The sequence below is a fragment of the Bubalus kerabau genome, chromosome 22 (genome assembly GCF_029407905.1).
Source record: "Bubalus kerabau isolate K-KA32 ecotype Philippines breed swamp buffalo chromosome 22, PCC_UOA_SB_1v2, whole genome shotgun sequence".
Lineage (NCBI taxonomy): Eukaryota > Metazoa > Chordata > Mammalia > Artiodactyla > Bovidae > Bubalus > Bubalus kerabau.
This window is the reverse complement of record NC_073645.1, coordinates 36383397-36406594: the sequence shown is the minus strand read 5'-3', so window position 1 is coordinate 36406594 and position 23198 is coordinate 36383397. Positions and strand designations below refer to the sequence as shown.

The following is a 23198-nucleotide window of genomic DNA, read 5'->3' as shown; positions in this document are numbered from 1 at the left end:
TTAAGAATCCGCCTGCCAATGCAGGGGACACGGGTTTGATCCCTGGTCCAGGAAGATACCACATGCTGCAGAGCAGCTAAGCCTGTGCGTCACAACTATTGAGCCTGTGCTCTAGAGCCTGGAGAGGTTAGGTGCCGAAAATACTTTAGCTCACATGCCCTAGAACCTGTGCTCTGCAACAAAAGAAGCCATTGCAATCAGAAGCCTGCTGCCACAACTAGAGAAAACCTGTGTGCAGCAATGAAGACCCAGTTCAGCCAAAAAATAAATAAATAAAACAGCAGCAACCTGGAGTATAAAGCTCTCTGTTTCAGATGATTTTACATAGTTCTACCAAACAAATTTTCACCAACTTATTTTTCTGCTCGAGAATCTTCACAAGGTCCCTACAATCTAAAAGTTCAAATCTTAAACTGAACTCCTTGGCTCTTCAATATCTAGTACTGGTTTACTAGTCACTCAGTCGTGTCCCACTCCTTGGGATCCTATGGACTGTAGCCCGCCAGACTCCTTTGTCCATGGAATTTTCCAGGCAAGAATACTGGAGTGGCTTGCCACTTCCTTCTCCAGGGGATCTTCCTGACCCAGGAATCAAACCCAAGCCTCTTGTGTCTCCTGCACCAACAGGCAGACTCTACCACTGAGCCACCTGGGAAGCTCATCTCTTACTAGAGTAGATGGCAAACTATGGCCTACCATCTGTTTTTCTCGTTTGGGGATTTTCTAAGTTTTATTTGTTCTTCCTTTTTCTAATTTTGTAAGGTTGAAGCTAAAGTTACTGATTTGTGACCTTCTTTCCTACATACACGTGTTCGGTGCTAAAAATCTCACACTGCGTACTCACCTCCTGTTTTTGTAAATAAAGTTTAATTGGAACACAGTCACATCCATTCATTTACATATTGTCGGTGGCTACTTTCCCACCACAACCACAACTGAATGACTGTGACAGACATCATGTGGCCTGAAGTGCCTAAAATATTTACCACCTGGCCCTTTAAAAAAAGGTTCACTAACCCCTGATGTAGGATAATTACTAGCCAACAGGATCCCCTGGGACTTCCTAGGTGGCTCAAGAGGTAAATAATCCACCTACCAAAGCAGGAAACAAAGGGCTTGATCCCTGGGTTGGGAAGATTCCCTGGAGGAGGAAATGGAAACCCATTCCAGTATCCTTGCCTGGGAAATCCCAGGGACAGAGGAGCCTGGTGAGCTATAGTCCATGGACTGGCATAGAGTCAGACACAACTAAGCAACCAAACAACAACAGAATCTCCTACTCACCTACTACTTCCCTTACTTTAAGTAGCAAAATTAACGATAATAAAAATAAAAACTCACATTTATTATTTGCCGAGTTAATCGCTTTCTAAGTATTATCTTATTTAATACTCTCCCAAATGATGTCGGCATCTCCCAGGTGATGCCAGTGGTAAAGAACCTGCCTACCAGTGCAGGAGACATAAGAGATGGGGGTTGGATCCCTGGATTGAGAAGACCCCCTGGAGGAGGGCATGGCAACCTACCCCAGTATTCCTGCCTGGAAAATCCCATGGACAGAGGAGCCTGGTGGGGCTACAGTCCATAGGGTCATAAAGTGTCAGATACGACTGAAGCAACTTAGCACACGTGCATACAAATACTATTAGATCAGCCCTAGGATCACTGCCTTTGACATATGAGGAACAAGAGGTTAGAAAAAGTTAGTAACTGGCCCCAGGCTAAGTAACTAGTAAACCAAACTCAGAACTGAAGCCAGCAACAACACTCAGAGCCCAGCCCTCACCAACATATCATTCAGCCTCCCAGGCTCTAAGCATCCCTGGGCCCACAATGCTCCATCAGGGCTTATGGTTCTTTCAGTCTGGAAGTCATCACCCAAACCTCTGCTGGACAAGCCGTCTTTGGTCAGATGGCTAGTTCTCCATCTTCAGAATTCGGTTCAATGGTACCTCTGCTGGGAGGTCCTCCCTGATTACATCTACCTCCCCAGCTCCTTCCCTTCCCCCAGTCCCTTTACAGTCCTTGTATTTGTCTTGATTATCAGCACTCTACTTATCGCTTGACATTGTCAAACATGATAATGTAAGTTCATCATGACAGAGGCACCTGGCACTCATAAAGTATTTGCTAAACAAATATTAATTGAATGGGAAGTTGGAAGAAACAAACACCCCAAAGGAAGAGAATTAGCTAAAAGTGACACAGCTGGTCAGAAACAGAGCCTGTACTAGAGTTCTTTCTCCTAAATCAAGTCCTGGGTCCTTTCCCGTAAAGGGCGTGGCCTTTTGTAACAAAGCGAAACCTCCCCAGACTCTGGTTTCAGTCTCAGGGATGGTGGGGTTACAGGTGGCAGCTGCACGTCTGTACTCCTATCAGTCTCACCCCCAGAAGTTTTCACCCAGTTGGAAAATAAGAAGGCATCTATCTGACTGTGCCCCAGAGCACAAGCAATGACTTTTGGAGGGGGCAGAAGGAATCTAGATGGGGGGAGGCGTCCAAGATGGCAAAGCGCTGACCCTGTAGCCCTGAGTGGTATTATACTGTCACCTTGCAGCTTATTTAGGGGTCAGCTGGACAGTGAGAAGTGACAGGGAGAGTGAGTTCCGTGACCAGATCTCTACAAAGACAGTGAGAAGTCTGATGGCCATCTTGTTCCTCAACACATAATGAACACCCCACCATAGACAGCAAACTGTTTCCAACTGGGAGGCAGTTAAGATTTTTCAGATTAGGACCCAAACCGTTTCTCAAAAACAAAGATAACCCATATCCAGAGGAAATGGATGTTAAGTATCAGCTCAGTTCAGTTCAGTTCAGTCGCTCAGTCGTGTCCGACTCTTTGCGACTCCATGAATCGCACCAGGCCAGGCCTCCCTGTCCATCACCAACTCCCAGAGTTCACTCAGACTCACGTCCATCGAGTCGGTGATGCCATCCAACCATCTCATTCTCTGTTGTCCCCTTCTCCTCCTGCCCCCAATCCCTCCCAGCATCAGTCTTTTCCAATGAGTCAACTCTTCGCATGAGGTGGCCAAAGTACTAGAGTTTCAGCTTTAGTATCATTCCTTCCAAAGAAATCCCAGGGCTGATCTCCTTCAGAATGGACTGGTTGGATCTCCTTGCAGTCCAAGGGACTCTCAAGAGTCTTCTCAAACACCACAATTCAAAAGCATGTTAAGTATGCTGCTGCTGCCGCTAAGTCGCTTCAGTCGTGTCTGACTGTGCGACCCCATGGACTGCAGCCTACCAGGCTCCTCCGTCCATGGGATTTTCCAGGCAAGAGTACTGGAATGGGGCGCCATTGCCTTCTCTGATGTTAAGTATAGACATGTAGAAAACACTCAATCATTTTTATTTCATCTCCTTCACACAGACTTAGTTACTTATGGATCATTATTAGTAAAGCAAGGAGATATTTTCTAAATTAACAAGTTAATGTTATACAAAATCCACCAGAAAAAGATAACTTTGACATGTGGTGTTGAAGCCTTAAGTCTTTTGTCCTAGAGATTGTCAAACAGAGTGAAGTCAGAAAGAATCACATATTAATGCTAAGGCTAATCTTAAAGAATGAACCTAGGATGTATGATGATAAAACAATGCAACCATTATATAGACCATTATATCTATATATCAATATATAGATACAAGTTCCCGGAAGTTCAATGCACCAGGTGTGTACTAGGAGTCCGGGAGACACCTGACCTGGCCCTGCCTTGCCGAGAGACAGACATCGACGCATTGCATGAACGTTGACAACCATGATCAGGGCCACTTGTGGTCAGAGCAAGGACCTGAGAAAGCCCCAAAGGAATTAGGGAGGGTTCTCTTGACCTGGTATTCCCGGTGGTTCAGATGGTGAAGAGTCGGCCTGCAGTGCAGGAGACCTGGGTTCGTTCCCTGGGTTGGGAAGATCCCCTGGAGAAGGAAATGGCAACCCACTGCAGTATTCTCGCCTGAAGAATCCCATGGACAGAAGAGCCTGGCGGACTATAGCCCATGGAGTCACAAACAGTTGGACACGACTGAGCAAGTAACACTTTCACACTTTCACTTTTGACCTGAGGTCTGAAAAGCAGAAGCAGAGAGGGTGGAAGTGAGGGAGGCAGCGAAATGCATGCCCATCAAGCACCCAACACGCTCCACTGACAGAGGGGAGCAACGTAAACCCCTCATCCCTCCCTGACACTTGAAAGGGGCTTTGGACGTAAGTGACAGGCTGATTTCCACAGCTCAGAGGGAGGAAGATCTCCAGAGCTTTCTTTGCAAACACGAAGCCAGGAGGTCTTCTGTTTGAAACCTATAGCATTTTTCTGGGCTGAGGCCGAACACTGTCTAGGGGGCACCAAGAGACCCTTCTAACAACGTTTACAACGTGTGTCTAAAACGAGGCGGTGAGCTGGAGCTGCATTCTTGTATCTGTAAGGCTGAACATTCAGTGACTGACTTACTCCTCTGAGGCTGGCCTTAATTTCTGGTGGAAGTAAAGTTCACCCAGAGTGAACTGGGTGACCGAGTGGGGTGCCTGCTCTTGGTCCCATCATTCCAGTTAAGCCAAGGCTTGGTGTTGACCTTTTATTTATGCTTCTCTTTGAAGCCCAAGATAATCCAGGCCTATCTCGGTCGGCTATGAGTGGAGAGAGCGTGTCTGGCGTCATTTTCTTGTATTCATTCCTGCTGTAAGGCTAAGGCTGCAAAGACCAGTCAGTCATTTGGGGGAATATATAGCTTATTCAATTGTCAAACATATCTATCTTCTTTTTAATAAACTAATATTTAATACACATACAGCATTAGCAATGCCAGGCACTCAGTTATTATTACTCTTACTATTATCCACTAGGACTCTTATTTGTCATTTGAGAAGTTATCTTAATCATCATTTTTTTCTTTTTGTCTCAGTCATAGAAAAGTGCCAGGTATACAACAGGCACTCAATAAATATTTCTTTATTAATGTCACAACTGAAATGTACTTAAACATTTTAAATCCTTCAGGGCCCTGACTAAATTGTTGACATGGGACAGACAACGGAACCAAAGGGACTCAGGAAGGTGGCTGAGAGCCTAGTCACAGTGAACTGCAGGCCAGGGGTGTAAATCAGCACCTCCACCTATATTAGCCACAGGACCTTGAACAAAGCCCTGGAGGAGGGCATGGCAACCCACTCTAGTATTCTTGCCTAGAGAATCCCATGGACAGAAAAGCCTGGCGGGCCATGGTCCATAGGATTGCAAAGAGTCAGACACGACTGAAGCCACTTAGCACACATGCACGCGCTTGAACAAAGTACTCTATGTCTCCAAGCCTCAGTTTCCTCATTTGTAAAATGGGAAAACAGTGATGCCTAAGTCACACATGGCTGTGAGGATGAATGGAACAATGCATGTAAGATGCTAAATGTTCTAATTTCACGGTGTCTAAATGTTCGATAAATACTCCCTATTACCACCACTGTCTGGAGAACTCAAGGCTAAGACAACACTCTCCTGTCAACTCTCACTGGTATATAAAAAGAACAGATACATGTATATGCATGGCTGAGTCTGTTTACTGTTCACCTGAATCTATCACAACATTGTTAACTGGCTATACCCCAATACAAAATGTTTTGGTGTTAAAAAAATTTTTTTTTTAATTAAAAAAGAAAGAATGCTACAAAGCATGAAAAAAAATCACATTAATATTTTAAACAGCTTTTGTGAAGACTGAAAAAAAGTTACCCTAGTGATTATTTCTACACAGGTTTAAGTGACTCATACATATGTGGTAAGAAATCCACATATGGTAAGAATTCCCAGCTATTATCTGGAAATAGCTGGTAAGAATTCCCAGCTATTATCTGAATTTTATTGCAGCTGTTTCCCCTGAAAAGTGACATAATACAACTTGTGCCGCACCCTAGCCCCAGTGAAGACAATTTTTCTAAAAGGCTCAAAGAGAAGGCACCCAGAGTACCTCCACCATTCACCTCCAGCACCTGTGCAGGGAAAGGGGGGTGGTTTCTGCTGGGCCCTGAAATACTCTACTGTCCCCTGATGCTCACAGCACTGCCAGGAAGCTGGAGCCTATTACAGAAGAAACTTCATTTTTTTCAGAGAGGTTAAATAACCTGCCCAAAGCCACACAGCTAACAGGAGGCAGAAGTGGACTATGAAACCAGGCAGTGGCTGGCGACCTGGATGGCCATCAGGCTCTAAGACCCTGAAGGAGTAAAATGGCCTGTAAGTAAACAAAGGTTAGGGCCATGTCCTTGGCCAGCCCAGGAGTTCAAGGGAAAAGGCCCGGAGATTACTCAAAATCACTCGCAAATAATTTTACTGCCCCATAAAAGGCAAACTTGCATACAAGGGTGAAAGGTTGCAGACGGAGACTCCTGCCTTTCTCCACTTCCTCAAGGAATCAAGAGTCCCGCAGGATGACAGCGGCTTAAGTTTACCTACAAGCCCAGACAAAGGCACTGCTGTGACGGCAATCACCTCATTCACCCTCCCGGCCCACCACCATACCCATTTCACAGACAGGCACAGAGAGGGTCAAGGCCCCACAGCTGACAGGCGGGACGCTGGGGCTGGAACCCTGGGCTGTCAGACACGGGAAGCCCCCTGTGTTAGCCAGACGAGAGAACAAACCCCTCGCGCCCTCCCAGGTCCCACCACCCACCTTCTCGCCCTCCCAGGTCCATCCCTCCTTCTTCTCCGAATCCCGAATAGCACAGAGTGTCCCGAGCCCGGGGGCTAGAAGGAGAGGGAGGCCTAACTGAGCAAAGTAGGTGATAGTGGGGGTGGGGAGAGCCTTCTTTCCCAAGTTTTACTGCTTTGCCCGAAGGGACCCAACCCCCGACGACCGCGCTCGGAACAACACCGAGAGGGCAGCCGGGCGGGAAGGGAGAGCGGGAGAAGGAAGGGCGGCGGCCCACAGGAGAGACGCCCGGCGGAGACGGGGGCCGAAGTTACCGTTCCCAGGGCGACTGGACGGCTGGAGATGGCTTACGTCTCCGTCGCTCCGCTGCAAGGGTCTGCTGCCGCTTGAACGAAATCGAAACTAAAAGCTCCAGCGTAACCGGGGGAGGAGTCGCCCGGGGCTGGACCCGGACCGGGCGGGGCTGCATGCGCCGCCTCCGACTCCGGACCCCGCGGTCCGTACAGTCGGCCGCGCGCAGGAGCCCCGCGCCTCCGCGCGCCCTATCGGGGAGAGCGCACCCAGCCGCGCTGGCCCAGCGTCGCGCGCGCAGTCCGCGGAGAGCTCCCGGGGCAAAGCTGGCGAGCATGCGGGGCAAAGTTTGCAGAGCTCTAAAGGGATCCCGCCGCCGCGCGCGCAGTTCCCCCGAGAAATTTTTGCAGAATCGATCGCGCTCCCAGTGACCCGAAGAGCGCGCTCTGCAAATCCGCCGCACGCAGTGTCCCCAGCTGTGCTGAACTGAGAGCACGCCCGGCCGACTTCCCAGGGGCGCCGCATCATGGGACGCTCGTCAGAGTCCTCGCTCCTGCCCTTTCGCTGCTGCCCTCGGTCTACAGCTCGACTTCGGCCTCCGCATCAGCTCCGGGACCCAGTTCCCAAAGCCCGAAGGCTGCTGTCCAGCCAGATCCTGACCCCACTGTGTGCGGGTCGGGCCCCTTGGGGGACTGGGCGCCCGCATCTGCACGAGTTTACCAAGGGCAGGCGGTGGGAGCCGCCGGGGTCTCCAGCTCCCATAACTTGGTTACACTCCGCGGCGCGCCTTTCTGCAGAGCGCGTTCCCACAGCCCAACACCTCCTGCTGGCCTGGATGTAGCTCCAGAATCATTCCTGGACTGTCTATTGAGCGCCACCACGTGTCAGCCACTGGGTGCGTGCGTGCCTGCTGAGTCGCTCAGTTGTGTCCGACTCTTTGCGACCGCATGAACTGTAACCTGCCAGGCTCCTGTGCCTGGTATTCTGCAGGCTAAGATCCTGGTTCGGGTTCCCGTTTCCTCCTCTAGGGGGGGATCTTCCCGACCCAGGGATCTAACCCCCGTGTCTTGGGTCTTCTGCATTGGTAGCCATGTTGTTTACCGCTAGTGCCACCTGGGAAGCCCAGCCACCGGGTGTGTGGCCGTAAGTTAGTTGAATACGGGAGAGACATTATAGATGCCCCAATACCACTTCACCCCTCACCCACGCGTGCCCCCACATTTGTCTTTCTTCAACCTGGAGACTCCAGCGGAGGCCTCCGAGGCCTCGCTCTCCAAGACCTCTCACCGGACCGGCTAATGAACACAGGCGCGCTGAGGTGTAAATAGCAGGGGAGAAATTACAGTTTTCTTCACACCAGAGACGTTTGCTATGAAACTATCAACGCCTTGAGTGAAAGGAGTGAATCTTCAGGATGTGACGTCAGGCAAGAACGGGCATCTCCTCTTTGCTCTCCTCTGGGCCTGAGACTTCAATATGCTCCATAAAATCTCACCAGGTAAGGACACTTTCTTGGTTTAAGAAACACTGGCCCCAGGCAAGTGTAGTAATAAGTTCTGCCAGAATCCTGAATTCATGAATATTTTAAACAGGCCATTATACTATTTATACTATGGCTGTGCTGTACTGAACCTCTGTGCACTGGTCCCCCAATTCGTATGTTGAAACTTAATCCCCAGAGTGATGACGTTAGGAGGTGGGGCCGTTGGGAGGTGCTTAAATCTTGCAAGTGGAGCCCTGGGGTTCTTGGCTTTGTAAAGCTGGCCAGACAGAGCTTCCTGGCCTTTGCCACCAAGTGAGGACACAGAGAGAAATTGCAGTCTGTAACCCAAAAGCCTTTGACTAGAACCCAACCATGCTGGCACTCTGCTCTTGGCCTTCTAGCCTCCAGTACTGTGAAGAATAAATTTCTGTTGCTCGTAAGCTATTCAGCCTGTGGTATTTTGTTACAGCAACTGAAACAGACCAAGACAGGCTGTCCTATTCTTTCTTTAATACCCATATTTCTGAAATGTCAGGGCCAACTAAGTCATTGTAGACCCAAAGATAAAATACTTTTTGAAGGAATTCAATTGTGAATCACTTGAGAAATGAAAAATCCTTTAGTAAGGCAAATACATCACTCTTTAATTAATCTGATTTATACAATTAAATTTTTGCAAGTTATAATACCATAAAATACCTGAAATACCATAAAACAGTGATAGATGTGGAGGATGCTTCACAACTAATCCCTCTGCTCATATTATAGATAAAGAATCTGAGGTGCAGAGAGGTTGCCCACATCACAAGCTTGCTAGTGACAGAACAAGAACAGGATGCTTATAAAAATAATAAACTTTCCATCCACAAGAATTATGTCATAATTATATCATTAAAACGTGTTGCACACAGGAATTCACTGCTGACTCAGAAAGATGATTTGAAGCAAAACTTCCCTTTTTCAGCTCTGTAGTGTGGTCTGATGTGGCAACTCTGAAAGTATTGCTCCAAGGATGGGTTATCACAGCACCAACAAATAAAACTACAGATATGTGAAACGGAAGAAACAGTTTAAATTTTTTCCCTCCCTGGCGAGACAGCAAAAGAGACACAAATGTAAAGAACAGTCTTTTGGACTCTGTGGGAGACGGCAAGGGTGGGATGATTTGAGAGAATAGCACTGAAACATGTATATTATCATATGTGAAATAGGTCTCCAGGCCAGGTATGATGCGTGAGACAGGGTGCTCAGGGCTGGTGCACTGGGATGAGCCCGACGGATGGGATGGGGAGGGAGGTGGGAGGGGGGTTCAGGATGGGGAACACATGTACACCCATGGCTGACATGTCAATGTACAGCAAAAACCACTATGATATTGTAAAGTAATTAGCCTCCAATTAAAATTAATTAATTAATTTAAAAAATCGACATTCAAAAAACTAAAAAAAAAATATTTTCCCTCTCTGATAATTGTACTGACCTGTTAGATCCAAATGCTATTTTCTTCTAACTATATTTCCTGTGTTTCTCCAGCTTTGGCCCACGTCACTGTTTTCTGCTTCCTTTCCAAACTCACCCGATTAGAGCTAAGTCTTTCTCTTCACCCCAGAAAAATCCCCAACTCCATTATTCAGAAGTCTTTAGAAGAGCTGACCTCATGGGTGCTCCTTAGTTGATCCCTCTGGACTTTGCCTCTGGCCCTCTGCTCTAGTCACCAGGATGCAGCTGCTAATCCTGCTGAGCCCAACAGTCCCACCTTCATCTTGCTGGGTACCACACCTCCATGGGATACAATCAGCGACTGCTTCTCTTGCTGTTCACAGAACAGCTCAGGCCAGGCCATGACTTCGTACAAGGATACATGACTTCGCCACTGAAGGATAATCCCTTGAGTAACAGAAATGCCCGTCTTAGGACTCACAGGCCCAAGCCCAAACTCTGGCTGAGGCACCAGCAGGCTTCTGCAAAGGGACAGAGGGGTGGGTCAGGGTTCAGGCTGAATTCCCTGACAAGAATAATTGATGCTATTAACCACTGCCTCTAAGCCCTCTGTTCTGTGAAAATGGAACTGGGTTTTTAAAGTAATTTTCCTTTGCCTGTGGTCCTAGGTTCAGCTTTGCCAGTTGGGGACAGTAGAGAAAGATTGTTGTTATTAAGTTGTCAAGTCATGTCCGACTGTTTGCAAGCCCATGGACTGCAGAACACCAGGCTTCCGTGTCCCTCACCTCTCCCAGAACTTGCCCAATTTCATGTCTGTTGAGTTGGTAATGCCATCCAACCAGTGATGCCATCCCTTCATGGATCACTGCCTTGTCGTGGCTTGTGTAACTCGGTGAAGCTATGAGTTGTGACGTGCAGGGCCACCCAGGACAGAAGGGTCTTAGTGGGAAGTTCTGACAAAACGTGACCCCTTGGAGGAGGGAATGCAAACCACCCCAGTACACTTGCCGTGAGAACCCCCTGAACTGTATAAAAAGGCAAAAAGTGAGAGACTACAGGAGGTAAAGGTTTTGTTCCCTGGCTCTGGTGTGTCTGGCATACTTTTGAGGAATCGGGCTCCTACAGCAGGGATGCACACGTTCTAGGTTCCTATCACACACCTGGCTTCCCCAGCGCCCGGCTGGCCCTGCTGGGCACCAGTACCCGGCAATTAGCAACTTCCCTGGCACCCCCTTCAGGCGTCCTTCCATTGAGATACTTTCCCACGATCAGCTCTCTCTGGCACTAGAGGACAGATCACTAGCAAGTTCCACTGGCATAGTCCCCATAACTTCTCTGCATCTAGTAAGCCATTAACATGCTCTCTCCAATAAAGTTTAGATCACAGCTCTGGGGTGGGAAGAAGGCGCCCACCTTCTGGGGTGGGTCTCTTCCTTAGGCCCTCTAGGGGTAATGGCAAGTTGTTGTTCAAAGTCGCTCAGTCGTGTCCGACTCTTTGCAACCCAATGGATTGCAGCATGCCGGGCTTCCCTGTCCTTCACCATCTCAAACTCATGAGTTTGAGTCAAACTCGTGTTTGCTCAGACTCATGTCCGTTGAGTCGGTGATGCCATCCAACCATCTTGTCCTCTGTTGTCCCCCTCTCCTGCCTTCAATATTTCCCAGCATCAGGGTCTTTTCTAATGAATTGGCTCTTCACATCAGGTGGCCAGAGTATTGGAGCTTCAGCTTTAAGCTCAGTCTTCCAATGAATATTCAGGATTGATTTCCTTTAGGATTGACTGATTTGACCTCCTTGCAGTCCAAGGGACTTAATGACAAGTTAAGTTGTGTTATATTGTTGGGCTTCCCTAGTGGCTCAGAGGGTAAAGAATCTGCCTGCAGTTCAGACCTGGGTTCAATTCCTGGTTTGGGAAGATCCCCTGGAGAAGGGCATTACAACCCACTCCAGTATTCTTGCCTAGAGAATTCCCTGGACAGAGGAGCCTGACAGGCTATATGGAATGAATTGTTCTTCTTGCCTCCAAATTCATACTTTGAAATCAACTCTGCCTCTATCTAACCCCATGTGATCACCCCCAGGCACCTGAAAACACCAAGGGATGAGGGGGAGAGTGGGGTTGGAGTTCTGACCTGGGAAAGCCTGACAGCTAGAGGCAGGCCCTTGCTTCTTGAATTCTCCACCCCAAGTGTTGGTCACATGTTGCAAATGCTTTCCTTCCTCCTTCTCACAGTTGCCTTGAGTGACTGACCTTGCGGTACCCCGTGCGCATCCCCTCGGCTCATCAATAGCTCCATGTGTGGCACCAGGACCCCCTTAAGTTCCTGCAGCATTAGCCCCCTGCTTCTATGCCTCTGGGCTTTTTCTGAAGCTGTAGAAGTCTGTTCAGCTTGTGCAGACAGGTGTACTTTAGAGGTGGAGGGAGTTAATGCCCCTGAGATGCAGCCAATGGGAGATGAAAGTTGGGTGGATAAGTATCCCAGCCTCTGTCCTTCAGTGGGATGGTTTGGGGAAGTATTCTACACAATGCCTCAGAGGATCCCTAACAATATTGAGCCTCAGTTGCCCAGTGGTAATTAGCTCAGGATGCGCCCTTTATTGACTCTTCTTTCTCTGCTCACTCACCTCAGACCCTCATTCTTACCTTGTAAGATCATCTCCCAAATATACCACCTGCAGCCAAATCCTCACCTCATGCTCTGGGAGAAGCTAAACTAAGGTAGGCACGCACACACCCCCACCATGGGAGGAACAAGCCCAGTCTAATCAGAGTAGCAATGACAGGCTGGAGGCTTGATACTTTCTTTTTACTTCTCTTTGGTCATCTCTTCATAATCTCAAAACCATTTTACATCTATGGCCCTGCAGGGCATTGGAAATGGTTCAGAGCTAGGAGGAATTGCCTCATATTCTCAATGACAGAACCAGGGTTCTAAAAGATCTTGACTGGCTGAAGCAATGGGGCTGCCATCAATAGGATGCAATTTAAAAGAAACAAGTGCTATGGTAAAGTTGAAAAAAATCGATTGTTCATGTACTGAACATGATAGTCACTAATGTGAAATGAAATGTGGGGTTTTTCATTGATCACAATCTCCCTGTGAGTCAAGACTTAAAAAAAAGAAGCAATATGGGACACTGTTGACAGAAGCATCTAAATCAGAGGTTAACAGTCCTCTGCTTGAGCTGACTCTGGCTCACCACCACCAAGCCCAAGTCCTGGACTTTCTGCTGATAGGCCAACATCACACACCTCTCAGGTGCCTCTTTCAATCCACTTAGCCTCACCTGTCTTAAGACTTATGCCAGTCCAGCTTTGGCAGTGGCAGCTAGCTCTATATCGGTTTAGCCAACAGTGTCTTTGATCTGCTGCTGCCCTTGCGTTTTTCCCTGTTGCTATTGAGACATAGGATGCTGTGGGATTCCCTGGGCACATGCACAGCATGGATGTATAAGGGAGTTAACACCCAGTGGGGCCAGACATTAGTCAGTGGTGGGCAGGGCCAGCAGGTTCTTCCTTCCCGCTTCCTTCCTTTAGCAGACATTCCTGAGTAGCAGTGGCTTATGTGGCTTCTTGAAAAGTAGAGACCAAGAGATCCAACGTCCAAAGCTTCTGTGGGAAAGGATGTTGACTCTCCCCCTCCACTTCCTGCCTTCTTACTTCTGCCCCCTGGATCACACTTCTGAATAAAGTGCTCGCATGGAAGCCTTTGCCCCAGGTTCTATTTTGTGGGGAATCCAGAGTAACACATGTTGTCTGAATGGATCCCAGGAGCCAGAGGAGCACCCTTGTTCATTGGCTAAGATGTGGAGGGTCTGATGTAATCGCTGTCAGAAAGCGGAGGGGCTCTGCCTGATGTGAGAGGGTTAGGATGCACACAGGAAGGCCATCCACGAGGGCTGTAAAGCAGATGAGGGCTATGTGTCTCTGGCCCCAGCAATGCATGTTCATTTCAGGTCTTTAAACTGTCCCACTTCCAGTTCTACGGCGTTGTTTCTTCTCACAATTTCTGATACATAATAAGCACCTTTCAAAAGCAGAAGTGATGGTACAAGTCAGATTTAGCACCTTGTGTTTGGGTCATCCTTGTTTTCACAACTTATAGCAGTGATGCAATCACAGCCTTAGAGAAGCGTTAGGTCATTTTTCTTTAAAGGAAATCTGGCTGCGATTCCGCATCCCTCTGGATTGGGGCAGAGTTCTTTCTCAGTGATTATTGAGACTTCCAGCCCATGTCCAGGTATAGCTGGAGAAATCCCACACAGAGCAAAATATCTGGGGAAGGTGTAGGTCTTTTTGTAAGAGGTATTATTTGGCCGGGTATCAGTTGTAGCACACGAAATCTTTGTTGCAGCATCTTTACTTGTGGCATGTGGACACTTAGTTGTGAGATGTGGGATCTAGTTCCTCGACCAGGGGTCGAACCCAGACCCCCTGCATTGGGAACGCAGAGTCTTAGCCCCTGGACCACCGGGGAAGTCCCTAACTTGTAGGTCTTAGTTCTTTGCCTTTACTCTTCCCTTTTGTTCAGGCTGTGTTGTATCACATTTCAGCCTGAGTCTTCCTGAGTTCGGGGCCCCTACTCAGAGTCTCCTTCTGGTGCTGAGAGGGCAGCTCTGCGCCCGCTCTCTCTGTGGGGAACCTCACGGCACCCTCTCCTAAGCGTCATGGGGACGCTGTTCTTCTTCACCTGCTCTGTGGCCTCCTCCTCCCCGTGGTTCTCCCATCACAACACAAAAACACTACTGGGTTCTCTCTGTCTTCCCCAAGGTCCCCCCAGCAGTTTCCTCAGAGCCTTTTCTTGAGGTGGAAAGTCACTAATTGGTAGCTTGCTGATTAATTACTGCCCATGACCCTGTTTTATTGTTTTATTCCCAGTGTTTTGCAAAAGAGGGAATTTCAGGTGCAGATGCGGATAGCTGGCTTTTCTGGAAGAGTCAGAATATTTGTCCCTGCTGGCTACTGATTCCCTCATCACAAGTTGGCTGGGGTGGAGAGGTGGGTCAGATGGGGCCTGTGACCTGTGGCTTCACCTCGGTCCCTGCAGGCATGTTGGCATCAGTGTTGATTTCTTTGATTTGATAAATATTTGTTGAGCACGTTTTCTGTATCAGACCTTGTTCTTGGCATTGGGGATACAGAAAGAACAACATGGACCAAGGACCCTATTTTGATGAAATATCTTGATGGAGGAGACAGATAATTTTTAAAAGCAGATATACTAATATTTAAGGTGTCAGGTGGTGGTAACTGCTGTGAAGAACATAAAGCAGGAAGAGGGTTGTAGAAGAAAGACAGTGAGCTGAGGGGTGGGGACAAATGTGTTGCCATTTTTTGTAAGCTGTTTCTGAAAGGTTTGTATTCAGTGACATTTAGGCAAAGAGGGGCTTCACAAAGCCAAGAAAAGAAACTTTGTCTTCACGCTGCTCCCTGGGAATCAAGGGACTAAGCAAGACCTGGAAGGCAAGAGCTTTTGGGAACCGCCTAAGATAACAGAGGTCAGCACTCAGAGAGTTCTCATCTGCCCTTATTTTTGCATCCTTGCAGAAGCTAAACCTGAATTGATATCTTAATAAATTTTCCGTCCTACTCTTATAAACATTTTAATCTATTTAAAAACATTTCATTGAAGTACAGTTGGTTTACAATATTGTGTTAATTTCTGCTGTACAGCAAAGTGACTCAGTTATATACACATATATTCTTTTTCGTATTCTTTTCCATTATGGTTTGTCACAGGATTTTGAATCCAGTTCCCTGTGCCATACCGTAGGATCCTGTTGTTTATCCATCCTATCTGTAATAGTTTGCCTCTGCTAATCCCAAACTCCCAAGCCTTCCCACCCCCATCCAGCTCTCCCTTGGCAACCGCAAGTCTGTTCTCTATGTCTGAGTCTTTTTTGTTTCAGGTACATTCATTTGTGTCCTGTTTTAGATTCCCCATGTAAGTGATATATCATATGGCATTTGTCTTTCCCTGTCTGACTTACTTTCAATCATCTCTAGGTCCATGCATGTTGCTATAAATAGCCTCATTTCATTCTTTTTTATGGTTGGATGATATTAAACATTTTTAAGAGATAAGGCTAAATTTCAAATATGGTATTTACCCTCTGTGGAGTGAGTAAATCTTTTTTCATTTTCCTTGGAGGGGTGAGTTGGACCTTCTGCTTTAGTCACAGGCCTCACAGAGAGAGCTTTTCTCATTTAGTTGTCGTATTAGGGTGTGGGGTATGCCTTTGGCTTCTTTTCTTGGGTTATGATCACAGCTAGTGTTAAACTAGTGCATGCTGCCTGATCATACACAAGGATTTGGTCATCCACATAAACATGATGCTGTTGTGAGTTCACTTTTCTATTTAGAGAAACATGTCAGCTAGAAATACCTCCACCTTATTACCCAGACGCATGCGTGCCGAGCAAGTCTCCAAAATAGCCCTTTGAGTAAGTGGCAGCTTTAAAAACCATCCAGCCACCGACTTCAAACCAGAACGTCAGCAGAGGAGAGTGGAAGTTGGATACTGAACGGTCAAGGTGCCCACAGGAATTTAATAGGAGTCAGGACTTTGGAGGCTCGAACAACCAGACGGTGGCTTCTCCTTGGATTTCTTGCCTGTTACCGATCTTGATCTTCTCTCTTCAGACTTCACGATGAATGTGCAGGCTTGTTCTAGGTGTGGGTACGGGGTGTACCCTGCTGAGAAGATCAACTGTTTAGACCAGGTCAGTAGACATTTTTTGGCCTTTGCAAATTGTCACAAACTTGGGAAATATATCTTGTCCCATATGGACGTGTGGGTTTTTCTGAGCCACCAGGATATGATGTTTTTCCCACTTTTCTTCAGTTCTACCCATTTCTAGCTACATCTCCTGTATTGTCTCAAAAATTTGTAGCCGAGTATGAGTTTTATCACCATTTTATCCCTAAAGCTCTTTTTTTTTTTTTTTTGCCCTGAAATATATAAGATTCCTGAGAATGAAAGAAAAGGTAATTTTGCTCAAACTTTTCTATTTGGTTTCTAGATATGGCACAAAGCTTGTTTTCACTGTGAAGTTTGCAAGATGATGCTATCAGTGAATAACTTTGTGAGTCACCAGAAAAAGCCATACTGTCACGCGTAAGTGTTTGACACCCCTCCCCACCACCTCTTAAATTATATATATATATATATATATTTTTTTTTTTTTAATAAGTAACCAACCAGAGGTTCAAATCGCACACTCCAGGGTTAAATCCAAGAACCCAAGAAATGTCTTCTCAAAAGTTTTTACTTACATACACAGAATTTTATGCAATGGACAGAAAGTTGAAATTTTCAAATTTCTTACAAGTGAAAAACAAAATCTATCCTCTATAACCCCATGTCAAATTATTAAAGATTGTACAGAACAGTATAATTGCTGTGGCTATGCAGAAAGCTTTAAAATGTTTTCTTTTAAATAATTTCAGGTAAATAATTTCCAGTTAAATTTGGTGTTTACATTAAATAGGTTGAATTTATTTGATTTGCTTTTCTTTCTTTACGACTCATTGCCTGGACACTCTTGAATTTAATTATTATGTCTTATGTTTTTTTGATGTAAAAAGTGACTCTTCTTTTAAGAATAGTCACTCAGTCATCTTGGATAAAGTACATTTCTAATTCTGATTTATATCTACTTTTTGTAGCCATAACCCCAAGAACAACACTTTTACGAGTGTCTATTACACTCCATTAAATCTAAATGTGGGGAAACCTCCAGAGGCCATTTGTGGGGTAAGTTACTTAATTTTGAATTTCAAAATAGTGTTTAAAGAAAATTTCTTAGCTCAGGCATTTCTTAGTTTTTAAGTGTCTCTGTAAATATGGAGAAAATGGGCAGGTTTACACCTAGGCATGTTTAAGTAACAAATATTGCTATTTGTCCTACCATAGCATAGAAGCCCATCCAGGATAATCCAGCTTGACTATCTGAGGATCTTGTATCCATTTTAATCTCCTTGTGTCTGTCAGCTCTGTACACATTGATACAGCAGGCCATACATACACCAGGTGCTTAATACATAAAACAAATCATATATAGTTGGAAAATATTACAAAGCCCTTTCTTTCCCCATTATATTTGGGTACAAACATGAAAACCTCTGGTTCCACACTCTTAAATCTCTCTGCATTCGGTAGTGTTTAAGGTCTCTTTCCCTGTGGGTAGGGGTAGGTCAGAGATATTTTGATCTGGAGCTAATGTTTGGGTAGGCCAGGAGGCCATATTGATTAACCAACCTGTTTTGAAAAACTAATAGTAGAGTTTTGTCAGGAAACTATTTACCGGATGTTTGCATTTATTAAAATGATGAATCATTTCACTCGCCTCCCCCAGGCCCCATAGCAAGTTGCTTTAGGGGATGGAACTAGCAGCTTTCTAAAATTAGAGAATGACACAGGAGGTGGAAGGCTCTCTAGTAATCTGCCTTCCTCATGTTACCTCACCCTATCCTGACTCTCCTGCCTGCCCAGGCCTTGTCCTCCTCAAGAAGACGGTTTAGCTTGAGCTTATCCTGATGATGGCTTTCTATACATAGTTGCCAACTAGCTTATTTCACTAAGTGCTTTGCTCCAATTGTGAGTTGTTTTTTTTTTTTTTAACAAGTTTAGGTAACATTTACTGTGTAATTGCTTAACTAACTTAACACATTACAATCCAATAAAGTAAATACTATTATTATCCCATTCTACTGGTGAGGAAACTGAGGCTTGGAGAGTTGTTCATATATCTATCATTGACTTCTAACAATTGAGAAGCCTGAAGAGTTCTCGAGCCATCCATTACTGAGAAGGCGGATTCTTTTAGGATTTTGCTTTCATCCATTTTTGCTTGTTTGTGTGGGTTTTGTTGTTGTTTGTTTTTGTCTCTTAATGTCTAACTCAAAATTGACAGTACTGAACTTAACTCTCAGTTCTACAGAGTGCCAGACACTTTGCAAGGCCCTTTATCTGTATAATCTCACTTGTTCTTCACAAAAACCCTCTGCAGTATTATATTACAGCTGGGGAGGCTGAGGCTCACAGAAGTTAAGTAGCTTGCCCAGTTTTACCCGGCCAGTTGAATGGATACAAACCCAGATCTCTATCACTCTAGGACCCACATCCTAAACTGCTCAGTCAGCCTACTCCCATGTACCTAGGGTGTGGCAAAATCTTACAACAGATCAGGCAGTACTTACCTTCCTTTGAAGTGGTGGTGAATTCACTTTTTTGTAACTTGTATGACAGGCCGGACCTGGAGCGAGATTATCGCTGGTTCTATTTCCAGCCACAGGCAGTGACATGAGCTTCCCAGGAAGCCTGTGTGTGTGTGTTAGTTCACATCTATGTGAATATGTGTGTATGTGTGTAAATATGTGTGTTTGCATGTGGGGAGTGTATATATGTGTGTATGTAGGTGTAAATATGTGTGCACGTGTATACATGTGTGTATACATGGTGTATATACATGTGTGTATATACATGAATGTGTATATACATGCCTGTGTGCACATTTGTGTATGTGTGTGGTATGTGTATATGTGTATATGTGTGTTGTCTCTGTGTGTATATGGTGGATGTGTGTTTACATGCATGTGTATATACTCGCATATGTGTGTACATGCATATGCGTGCATGCGTGTACACACACGTGTGTGTCTATGTATGTATGCATATATGTGTATACGTGTGCATGTGTGTGTGTGCATGTGTACAGAACAACTGACTGCTGAGACCCCTTTCTCCTCCTTTCCCACCGGGGGAAAAATCAAGTGGACACTCATGTCCCTTCTAGGCCCCAGATCTTACAACCCCCCTGGGGAATGTTGTGGGTTGCATTCTTACTCCCTTTTATTCTCTGGGAGACTTTGCCAATTGAATAAAAAACAGATTCATAGTGCATGTGCTAAAATTAAGAAAAGAAAAAAAGGGATTCTTCAGTTACGGCAATGAAGGTGAAATGATATTTGAGGCTGGTCAACATTTTTCTGTTTTTTTAAATATCACTCTTCGAAAAATAAATGCATAAATAAATATTCACTAAGACAGAATTTCCTGTTTGGTAGGTGTGAATGGAACTTTTAGCAGAATGGAACATCTAGATTCTCTCCTATTCAAAGAATGAACTTTAGCCCTCAATGCTTCCTTATTCCACAAATAACATTTATGGCTTTTTTCCTCTTCCTATTTCCTCCGAATAGTCATGAGCCCTGTGAAAGGTCTCTAGGGAGGCAGGCACCCCCGCCTTCCCCCCGCTGCCTATACTGTGGGAGAAGGGCAGAAAATACAGATTCCTGTGTACTTTGGTCACGTGATTCTGATTCCTTTAGTCAGTGGCTGTAAAGGAGGGTGATTTTGCCCCCTAGGGGATATTTGGTGACATCTGAGGGACTTTTTCTGGTCAAAACTGGGACGGTAAGAATACTGGTGACATCTGGTGGATAGAGACCACCCATCTTGCTCAGCATCCTGACATGAGCTAGACAGGGTGCCCCAACAAGAAACGAACTGGCCCCAAATGCCAGTGGAGCTGCTTACACGAAACTTTGCCATGAGTTTATGTAGTATTCAAGGTAATTTCTCAATAGCCAAGGGAAACGGCATGTAAAGATTTCTCAATTTATGTACTTAAAAATATACATGTTAGTGCTGCATTAAGCAAGCCCAGACAAAGTGCCCTTGACGGGGAACTAAAATTCCCGGGTTCTAAACCTGGCTTTGCTAACCTGCTGAATGATTTCAATAAGTTCACTTCTCTTCTCTGAGCTTCTTTCCTCATCTGTAAAATCAGTGATTTAAATTTCAACTTGTTTAAGTTGCAGATTTCTGGGCTCCATCTTGGATCTCAAACATTATGATATCTGGGTTTGAACCTAAGCCCCGATATTTTCTTTTGTGGTTAGTTCTTCTTATGTTCTCCTTAAGAAATCTTTGCCTATTCCAAAATCATGAATATATGGTTAGATGTCAGTTCTCTTCAAGTTGATTGACGCAGTCAATGCAGTCCCAGCCAAAACTCTGGTGTTCTTCATAAAAATAGACAAACTGATTCTAAAATTGATATGAACATACAGTGATTCTAGAATGGCCAAGAAATCTTGAAGAACAAAATCAAAGGACTTAGGTTACCAGGTTTCTAGGCTCCTCTGTCCATGAAGTTCTCCAGGCAAGAATATTGAAGCTCCCTTCTGCAGAAGGTCTTCCCCATCCAAAGATTGAACCCAGGTCTCCTACATGGCAGGCGGATTCTTTACCATCTGAGCCACCAGGGTGCCTCTTGTAGTTGTTAACTCAGTGTAGTATTGGCACTACTGTAGAATTGACAGCTCAGTGAAAAACAATACAAGGTTAAGAAATAGAGGTGCACATATGTGGTCACTGGAGTTACAACAAGGGTACCACTGCAATTCAGAGTAGCAAGAATCATCTTTAAATAAATGGTACCTGAGTGACTGTACACTTACGTAGAAGAAATGGACGTTGATACCTACCTCATACCTATACATAAACATTAATACAAGGTGTGTTACGGATCAAGATGTGAAAGGTGGAATCATAAAACATAGGAGAACACCTGCATGAATTTGAGGAGCCAGCATTGAACAAGCCCCCTGAGTGTTGCACAGGCTAGTTAGGAACCACTGCTCTCACGTCTGGTGTTTTCTAAGCTGAACACTTGGTACTGTGTGATAAGCTTGTAGAGACATTGTCTTTTTATTTGTGCTGCAAAATAGAGCTTTGCACACAGTAGGTGCTATCCACATGCCACTTGGCTGGTGGTACAGATGAAGCCGGTGGTGACTCTTGACAGCACAGTGTGGCTTGTCGTACAGTTAGGATGCTCTGCAGTTGAGACGTAGGACCCGCTCCCCCCGCCCCCAATTCCGTTCTGTGTTGTTTGTTACCTTTCTCGTTTCTGATGGAAACATTACTGACGACATCTTCACTGTGCAGATCGGTGGCCAGGAGGATGGTGAACGGTTTAAGTCGGTTTTTCACTGGGACATGAAATCCAAGGATGAGGCCGCAGCACCTAACAGGCAACCACTGGTGGATGAGGTGAGGCGAGAGTTAGAAACAGGTTTGGAAGCAGAGAAAGGGATGACACATTGTGCAGGTGACATGTGCAGTCAGCATTACTTCGAGAGGGAATTGGTTAAGCTTTCTTTTATCCATCTTGTCCTTCCAGCGGTCTACAGAAGACCTCCATGGTCTGTTTCCCACATTTTCACAATACTTGGTATTACCAGACAAAAGTTTTGACAACCTGTATCTTGTTGTTTTCTATTTAAACTTTCCTGATTGAGAGTATAGTTGAGCGTATTTTCACATATGAATGATCTGACTTTCCAGATCGCCAAAGCATGGTTCTACCCAACCTGTCCAGCTTGCTGTACCTTCAGCCCCCTTGGCTCCCTATCTCTTCCCCCCAGTTCCAGTCAAATCCATTTCCTCATGGTCTTTCACACGAAGTCTATCATTGCCCTCATGCTTTTATTCATGGTAGTCCCCACTCTTAGAATTTATTCAACATGTGTGTTTTTATTTTTTGCCTTTTTAAAATCAGCATGCATTTATTGAGTATTATACGCCAGGCACTATTCCAGGCTGCTGGAATACATCCATGCACAAAACAGCGAAAATCTCTGCCTTCATGGAACAGACCTCCTTGAGCAGATGCTTTTTCTTGTCTCTTTGCATCATCTGGTAGCTGACCTCATCCCTGGAGGTCCAGCTCAAATTCCTGTCCAAATCAGGGGCCCTCACATGGAGATTGCTTTCTCAAAACTCTCACTGTATTTATCTTCAATACAGTACATTTAAGCACCAAGCATTTTCTAATTGCTAATTGTTTCATATATTAGTTTTATCTCCCTAGAAAAACCACACATATCTTAAAAGAAGAATTTTGTCTTCTTTTTTTTCTGTTTTGATTGTCTTTTCCTAGTGCTAATTGCTTAATCTAGCGCTTGGCACACAACAGGTAGCAGATTTTTGAAGCTTGGCTGAATAATGCTGATTAAGCTCAGATAGGTGGCTTGTCCACAGCAACTCCCCGCTGCCCCATCTCGGTGCAATAATGTGCAAAAAAATGTTAAGTTACATTTGGAACTCTGCTATGGTATCAGTCAATCTCTGAAAGTTTTGGTTATTTAGGAGATGAGGTTATTTTCTAGTTTGGAAAAAATGAACATTCTGGCTAGCTGAGACCTGCCATGTATCAGGAGGAGTTTATCGTTTTTAGAGAATTTCTGTCTTTTCTATCTTACGTTGACGGTGTGGGTGAGCGTTGCTGGGAGGGTGGGGTAGGTAGGGTGATCTTACCAAGCAAGT

General features: G+C 45.4%; 2 protein-coding genes across 12 annotated transcripts in view; one reads left to right on the top strand and one right to left on the bottom strand.

Annotated features, from left to right (window-relative positions):
* CASP7 (caspase 7) overlaps nt 1-7144 on the bottom strand; it is a 41853-nt gene extending 34709 nt beyond the window's left edge. Inside the window, exon 1 of one of the 2 annotated variants that reach the window (XM_055560186.1) lies at nt 6960-7144. The gene's annotated coding sequence lies outside the window, so the exon portion shown is untranslated. Of the gene's footprint in view, nt 1-6351; nt 6934-6959 lie in introns of those variants that run through there. The other variant, XM_055560187.1, reaches the window with a different exon arrangement.
* A 9176-nt stretch (nt 7145-16320) lies between these two features.
* Nucleotides 16321-23198, top strand: part of NRAP (nebulin related anchoring protein) — a 75370-nt gene continuing 68492 nt past the window's right edge. For 6 of the 10 annotated variants that reach the window (XM_055560606.1, XM_055560609.1, XM_055560602.1 and 3 more), the window contains exons 1-4: nt 16322-16584; nt 16885-16979; nt 17531-17618; nt 21819-21923. In XM_055560606.1, coding sequence (XP_055416581.1) covers nt 16513-16584; nt 16885-16979; nt 17531-17618; nt 21819-21923 — 360 coding nt within the window. In that variant the 5' untranslated portion in view covers nt 16322-16512. Of the gene's footprint in view, nt 16585-16884; nt 16980-17530; nt 17619-21818; nt 21924-23198 lie in introns of all 10 variants that reach the window. The other 4 variants (XM_055560610.1, XM_055560605.1, XM_055560608.1 and 1 more) reach the window with 1 other exon arrangement.